General features: G+C 35.8%; 1 protein-coding gene across 1 annotated transcript; it reads left to right on the top strand.

The window, feature by feature from the left end:
* The first annotated feature begins 6,075 nt into the window (after positions 1–6,075).
* On the top strand, positions 6,076–6,879 carry LOC129233286 (testis-specific gene A8 protein-like). Its single transcript, XM_054867335.1, has one exon. The coding sequence runs from the start codon at positions 6,076–6,078 to the stop codon at positions 6,877–6,879; it is 804 nt and encodes a 267-aa protein (XP_054723310.1).
* Positions 6,880–8,524: the final 1,645 nt, after the last annotated feature.

Here is an 8,524-nt window from a genome sequence, read left to right as displayed (position 1 = left end):
CAACAGCGTTTGACTTTCTGATATTAGAGCAGCAATACTAAATAACACTCCTATGTAGAAGGGAGTCCTCCTCCACACTAGATTAAAATCAACAGCATAAAAGAGTTGAATGTTCGCATTGAATAAATGTTCAATATAAACATTACTTTGATGCATTTTATTTTGTCACAAAATGCAATTTCTCAATGAATATAGTTTTGGACACTTTCAGACAGTTTTAGACAGGATGGTAAAAACCAGGGTTTTCACCGTAGTGTCCGAAACCTTGCCGACCCTGCATTCTAAGTTCGAAAAAAGAAGGAAGTAAGTTTCGGAAACTTTTATAAACCTTCTACAACTTTGAAGAATTTTCACCAAGAAACGAACAAAATCCACTACCATCTAAGCGATGCAACGTTTGTTAATTTTTTTTAAACATGACGACGGAAAAAGATCCTTAAACCTTGTTTAAGGGTTAGAGTGGCATTATTTTTCAAATAAAGAAGACAGCTTGCTAAAAGGACGATCTTTCTTTCTGCTGTTGTATCTTCCAATTCCACTTTGACTCGTTTTGCGTCACAAAAGAGTAAAATGTTTTTTAATCTTAAAGTGATACTAATACATCTTACTCAGTGGTGCGCTGAACCAAAATACTTAAATTATGAATGCGGGTCATTCCGACGAAAATGGTTTCTTTCATGTCCGGCACTTTTGGATGTTTTAGAGAAAATTTGATGGTTAATATGAATTAATCATATTCTTTTCTTTATTCTTCATGTAATTTTGTATCATGAGGTATTATTTTTTTTTTGTTTTTAATATTTTGATTTAGGAAGTTTTTTAAAAATGTTAGTCAAAAAGGCAAAATCTTGATGTCCCAGCTTCTAAACAGTGACAATTAAAAAGTGATTTAAGTACTTGCTTAGATGCAATAACAAAAAAAATCAATTTTATTGCAACACCTTTATTGTAACAATTTAAACAATAAATTTTTTAGAAAAATATTTTTTCAATGAAAATACAGGGAATTTACAATTGTCCCTACAGTTTAGAAATTTTGAAATGTCCACTCCGTTTCAGTCATTAAAAAATAAAAAAATATTTTTACAAAAAAACTAGCAATAATTTTGAGATGACCAGATGGTAAAAACTCCATGTTTAGCTAACTCTAGTGGATTCAACAAGCAAGGAAAGACTCATTCTTTGTTTCCGATAGTAAATTTGAGTAACAAAATGTCCACTGTGTTACATTAATTTTTCTAATTAAAATATAAAAATAAAATCTAAATTACATATAAAGTAGTAATTTTATAGTTACTGTTTGCTATTGTATTACTATTTTAACTGTTACTTTATGTTTAGGTTTAGAATTTTTTTTTAAACTAATTATTTGTCCACACTGTTACATGTCCACTCTGTCACACTTTTTGTCTAACAGAGTGGTCAATATTTATGGAAATAGTAAACAAGTACCATATGCTATTGATGTTTTTCAAAAAGCGTAGCTTAACAAATTTATAGAAAAAATGAAATAAATACAAAATTTTACAAAATGAAACATTGTCTATGTTCTCTGCTTAAACATAGAGATTACTTCTATCATGAATAATAGTGTCCACTCTGTTACAGGAGTACTTGAACTGATTTGATTGTAATTTTTTTTAAATATTTAATTTAAAGGTTAATTTGCATAGAACTACACAATTACCAACTAGAATAATTCAACTTCAAACTATTTCCAAGTTTGTTTCATATAATAATCTACTTTTTGCAAATGATTTTTCAAATTTTTGTATTTTTGAGTAAGATAATTAGCAATAAAACTTAAATGTGCCTTTTACAATGACATTTTAAGCATTTGTATGAAAGATATGTTCCATTTGTTTATATTAAACAAAAAAAAAAATTCAAAAAATAATTGAAAGTTTTGAATTTGTTGTTTTTAAATGTGTAACACAGAGGACAAAATATTTCTTTCAAATCATTTCCGACGAAAGAAGTGAGAAAATTGGATATTAATACCAAGTTGAGCTAATTAATTTTTGTAGCTCAGATAAATTAAACCCTTTCGCCATTATTTGACATTAATTTTTGCTGGATTAGATGACTTTGGGAAAAAGGTTTTGAAAACTGTAATGTACCATGTTCACCGGAATTACCCACAAATTAAATGATTGTATACATTGGCATAAAATCCTGAATTACTATATATTGTTGGGAACTCCAAATGATATTATCAATTCTTTACGTTTATTTTGATATGTTTAGCTTCAATTAAATCCCTATTTTCTTTTTGCCTGCAAAGTCACAAATGCTAATTTCAATGATTGTGACGTATTTCCGGGTCTTAGATGCGAAATGACGAAGCTCCTTTTTTATTTGATTGGCCGCCGTTCTAACATCGGGAAATACGCATTGCAAATGCATGTCTCTAAATTCATGCAAATGGCTCTGGCTGGCTATATATGTCGTTTCGGTAGCTCAGTTGTTGAGGCGCCATGTTTTTAGTTTCTCGGCAGCCATGCTCTCGATGAAGCAGTTTAAAATCGTAAATTTTATCAGCAGACCAAACGTTTAAATGAATGGAACCTCGATTAGATAAATGACTCTCCATTAGCCATACGGTAAAAGACCGTCATAACGCACACCTTGGGACCAGAGCTTTTGCGTTATACAGGATTTTTCATTAGATAGAGCGTTTCAAATTTTAAAACTAATATTCAGAATATAGCACTCCAAATTGAGTTTTCTCTGAAATGAGTATTAAAACACTAATTATACAACTAATTATTCACAAATAAATATGTTTCACAAGTGAATTATCCTGCACTTCAGCTAGCTTCACGACAACTGCATTTTCAAGAGCCATCTGGTATTTTCTATTGACTGAGTATAAATTTTCATTTAAAAGCTTTGAATTAAGATGGGAAGATGAAAAACTTTCAAAATTTAATTTTCCTATTAGTTTCTATGATTGCAAAGCAAAGCAGAGGGATTTTTTAGACTTTAAAACCTATTGTTTACTTCTGAAAAGTTGTGCGGTTTAGAGAGAATTGCGTCATATAGGTCGGCGTTATAAAGGTTTTCTACTGTATTACAAATTTATCATTAACACTCCGTCGGGCGCAACTGATCTATTAGGCACACCTCGAATTCTTTAGTTAGCCACGCCTCCTAAATAGCTCATGGAAAAATGTATATTCACTTTCTCAAACTTATGTTACATTCGAAAATCATGAAAAACTGTTTTATTTCTCTTTGGTGTTTGTAGTTGACAATTTTTTCGTAAGAAAATGTAAACATGCGTAGAAAAGATCAGTAGATCAAAGTGTGCTTCCCAGGCGCAATGCGCCCGATCGTGTTCTACAACATATTGCGCCCGACGGAGTGTTAATGGTTTTGAATGTTTACTAAATTATCGATGCTTCGTGAGAATTTATTTTCCTATTTCATATGTAAACGGTTCGCCAAGGATATCATTGTATTATATCACCATGAAGGAAATAAAAAGAAATAATTTCAGTCACAGGTATGGTTTTCTGCGAAGGACAATTATTTTCTCCAACTCAAAAGGGAACTAATTGAGTCATCGGTGCGATAACTTCCTTCGAACTAATCTCAACGCACGATACCAATGATGATTGTATTGGAGCTATACTTGTCATATTTGACCTTAGCGCTTGATTCTTTTGAATTTTACGAATTGTTGCTTGAGTGTCATCAAGCGTAAACTGAACGTATGCAGAGGAAAAAACTTTTTCATTTCGTTGTTACAGAAACATGCAATCTACTGTCTCCTAGTTCATAGTAGTACTCAATCACAATTTATATGCATAATTTTCTGCAACACTTTCGTAATACAGTAGGTTGGCCAAAAGATGGCAAATGTGTGTTTAGGGCATGAAGTTTCATTTACCTTCAATGTACTTGTAAATAATTTTTAAAACAAAGTAAAGCGAGGCAGGTACATTAGTGAGTATTTTCTTTACTAATAATAAAGTTGAAAGTCTCTCAGTTCGGAGGATGTCTGTGACGTGCATCGCAAATAGACCGTTCGACCAATTTTCATGAAATTTGGCACAAAGTTTTTGTAGCATGAGGGTGAGCACGTCCAAGCGATTTTTCGAGAATTCGATGTGGTTCTTTTTGTATTCCAATTTTAAGAAAAAAAACTATCATAAATTACGAAAATATTGTAACGTGGAACCGTAACATGGGCACATGCCAATTGGCGAGATACGAACTTATCATAACGTGGAACTGTAACATGGGTACAAGATAATTGGCGAGAAAATTCACAATACATTATTTGTAAATATACATGCAAACCAAAAGACCATTTAATTTTTCTATTACGGGCAAAGCCGTGTAGGTGCCGCTAGTAAGTAATATATCATTAAGTATAAAGACAAATCTTTTAATATACGATGTAGCACTAGGACGTAGTACTAAAGAACTGAAAAAAAAAGGCTCATTCCTGCATTCCTTGGCGTACCATTATTTTAATTCCTATTAAGGTTATATTCTGAACGACAAGTTACGAAGTACTGTATACCCCTGTATATTATCCACGGCGGCGTATAATCCGCAGGTCTTAAAATTGGCCTGAAAAAAAAAATCTTTGTATAATCCACGGATAATACGGTGCAAAAAAATGAAGTTTTGATGTAACATACAGTTTATGCAACTAAATTAAAAGCGTGAAGAAGTAATAACTTTTGAGCTATATTCAACATTAAAAACAAAATAATCTAAAATAAATGAAAGATCTTCTAGAAATCGTCATAATTGTACGCTAATTTCTCTAAGACAAAGAGACAAGGAAAGAGCCAACGGCCTAATCATGTGCATATGAAGGCTTCTTCCTTTATTGATCTCTTACATAGTCTGAATTGTGTCAGAAGAACATTCAAGATATGTAATACTATCAAGATACGGGCACGGTTTACGATCTTTAAGAAGAGCATTTAAGCTGTGCAAAAAATAAACAACATACAGGCAGGGTAACTACCAGACTTAGATAAAATGAAAAGCTTTCTGCAAACATAAATCCTAACTGGAAAATTTTCTTCAGATAATTATTTTGTCTAACTCACCCTTGAATAAAGTATTAAATTTATGTTCAAAGATGAAAGAGGCCAAAAAAAAAAAAAATGTTTCTAATCATTTTTTTTTTTACAATAACACACCAAACCGTTATTTTTTTCACACATGTGCTTTAAAAAGCTTTTGAAGAGAAGCTTCAACAGAAATATAATCTGGTATTTAAAAAAAATCCTTAAAATATATATATATATATATATATATATATATATATATATATATATATATATATATATATATATATATATATATATATATATATATATATATATATATATATATATATATAATTAACATTAGCAGTTTGAAAAAAATATCTGCAGAACCAAAAATTTTCTGCGAATGGCGTTTGGGCGTTTATCTATATTATGCACTAGTGCCACCCGTACGGCTTTGCCCGTAATAGAAAATTAAAAGGTATTTTGGTTCGCCTGTATATTTACAAATAATGTATGGTGAGACTTCTCGCCAAAATTGGCTTGAGTCCATGTTACGGTTCCACGTTACGATAATTTCGTAATTTACTAGCCCATCTTATGATCATTTTCCTCGTGAAACTGTTCTTAAAATTGGAATAGAGAAAGAACCACATCGAATTTTCAAAACATCGCTTCGAGGTGCACAACCCCATGCTACAAACTAACTCTGTGCCATATGTCATGAGAATCGGCCGAACGCTATCCGCGTCACAGAGATCCGACAGACAGACAGAGATCCGGACGGAGAGACTTTCAGTTTTTATTATTAGTAAAAAAGACTGGTAACTATCTCTCACTGCGAATCCTGCCTAAAATGTCGAGGTTCAATGCCTCAGTGTCGAGAAAAAAACCCACACATGATCCGTGGCAGCCTGTGATCCGCACCTCATTCATTTTACACTTTTTTAACAGCTAACCCACGGACTATATGCAGAAAAATGCGGCGCCATGCCAGCAACTAGATCACGTTCGGTCACACAGTGTCTGGCCTGCGTATTCAAAACAGTGCCTAAAAATGTTGAGTCGGTTGAACGTTTCTTCTCCAAAACACTTCGAATGTTTTCCTGAGCAACATCTTTCCCTCTCACCAACAGATGCTGATTGGACACAGGCCCGGGTTTCGCCGGCCAACCTCCTCCAGGTTCCGGGGAGCAGCCGGCAATCAACACCACCCACCTCACCCACCTCCCGGCGCCAATCACAGATCTTCGACGTGGTTGTGGACGACACCAAAGACTCCACGGAGGACACCGATCTTGCCGACGATCCCGCCAGCCCCCCTGTCTCGCCAAAATCACCCGTTCAAGTAAACGTAATTCCGCCGTCAGCCTCTCCCTCGGCCTCTCCCGTGGCCGCACCAGCCTCTCCCGTGGCCGCACCTGCCTCTCCAGTGGCCGCACCTGCCTCTCCAATGGCCGCACCTGCCTCTCCAGTGGCCGCACCTGCCTCTCCAGTGGCCGCACCTGCCTCTCCAGTGGCCGCACCTGCCTCTCCAGTGGCCGCACCTGCCTCTCCAGTGGCCGCATCTGCCTCTCCAGTGGCCGCACCTGCCTCTCCAGTGGCCGCACCTGCCTCTCCAGTGGCCGCACCTGCCTCTTCCGTGGCCGCACCTGCCTCCACCGCACCTCCTCCTGCCCCAGCAGCCCTGCAGGCAGCCCCTGGTGGTGCTCAGCTGCCGCAGCCTCGACCAGCCAGGCGGCGCCAGTGGGCGCTTGTTGCTGACCCTGCGCTGATCGTCGTTGGCAAGCGGCAGAGGCGAGCGCCGGAGCGCTACCAGGCCCCTGCAGACTCCCTGCGTAAGCGGGCCAGGAGGAACTAAGCCAGGGAGTCTTCAGAGGTCAGCAGAAAGCTTCTGCACACATTGAGGTAATTTTTCCTTTCTGTTCATCAACAATTTTTGAGTTAAAAAATGTTTGTTATTGATACCAAGGAAGTTGAGGAGGTGAAGTTTTTAATATGTAGGGAAAATGTACATTCGCTACACATATGCGTAGGAACACAGGATGTAATGTCGCAGTATATTATCGACAAATCGGGACACTCTCTTACATTATTACTTATCTTATAATTAATTGCTTAATCAGTTGAACAACTGATTTTATGTAACTGAAATATTACACTTCCTTTAGTTTAACTTTTAATTTAGGATGCAAATTAGTATTATTTACCGGATAATGAAGTCAACATATTTTTTTCCAACAATAATAAATTTGTTTTGTTTTACTTCACAAATCAAATTAGTATTTATCTGCTAATACAGTCAACATATTTTTTTTCAGCAATAATAAATTTGTTTTGTTTTACTTTAGTTTTACTTTTAATTTACAATGCAAATCAATAGATTTTGATTTTTCAAAAATATTGAACTTGTTTTTCTAATCGGTTATACACAGGGCATGGGAACACAGGGAGAGTGTCAATTTTTTCTTTGCACAGCACAAAAGTACACCACGCAAACATGTTCCACGACGACATTACATCCAATTTTTTTATTTTCACATTGAACATCTCAGAAGATTTCTTGGTACTAACTTGAGTAGCAGCCATCGGCTGATAGCAGACCGACTGGGCAATCCGAGAGTTCAGGTTCGGCAACTGGAGAAGATTTTTGAACGAGAGGCTGTCATTGGTTGAATCTCGTAGAACAGGGGGCTGGGAAACGTTCTGGAACAGCAACCTCGTTCCTTGGAGTTAAGACGGGGATGACGAAGCAATACACTGGGGAGGCCGAGTGGAGCAATCGCACTGTCTAATGGAAGGCATTTGTTCCTTCGGTGCCCAATGGATGCCTATGGTGTAGGGTAAAGATGCCACATTTCGTCTGCATTGAACAACATTAAAGCTTACCAATGTGTCTGGTTTTTCAGTGTTCCGGCGGTTACCATTGCCCTGAACTGCACAAATAGTCATTCTTACAATAAAGCAATATAAACAAGAAGTTCCGTCCAGAACTATTAATCCGTCAAAATTCTCAAAAAATAGGAAAAATCGCAAATTTTCGTTTGCTTTCCCTCTGTTGCCAAAAAACAATGTAGTTTCAAAATAAATAAAAAACGATAAAATGTCAACTTGAAGAAATAATTTTCATCATCACAAAAGGTAAATAAATAAAATCACCTGCGCATATCTTTATACAGGGTGTCCCGTTTTAACCTGCTAGACCTTTATTTTCGCAACCATTAGTCCTAAATGCATACATGCAGCTGCAAAAATGTTCAAAATCAGGTGCAGAGTTCAGATACTGAAAGTTTGAAGCAAAAGTTAAAATGAGTTAAAAAATACAAAATTTAACTTTTTATACAGGCCCTGGGGCTTTTAACTTAAATTTAGAGAAATAATCTCAATTGAAAATTATTACTAGCAGAAAAATCTTGACATTTGTGCTACCAAAACTCAAGTTGATATCAAAGTTTTTAAGTACCATACAGAAGATGGGATTGGAACTTATCGCCTTTTTGAAAGAA

This window comes from Uloborus diversus, unplaced genomic scaffold (assembly GCF_026930045.1).
Source record: "Uloborus diversus isolate 005 unplaced genomic scaffold, Udiv.v.3.1 scaffold_31, whole genome shotgun sequence".
Classification (NCBI taxonomy): domain Eukaryota; kingdom Metazoa; phylum Arthropoda; class Arachnida; order Araneae; family Uloboridae; genus Uloborus; species Uloborus diversus.
The sequence above is the reverse complement of the archived record's forward strand: the minus strand, read 5'-3'. Positions and strand labels throughout refer to the sequence as shown.

Coding starts and splice junctions, on each gene's coding strand:
- LOC129233286 (XM_054867335.1), top strand. CDS start 6,076: ATGTTGAGTCGGTTGAACGTTTCTTCTCCAAAACACTTCGAATGTTTT.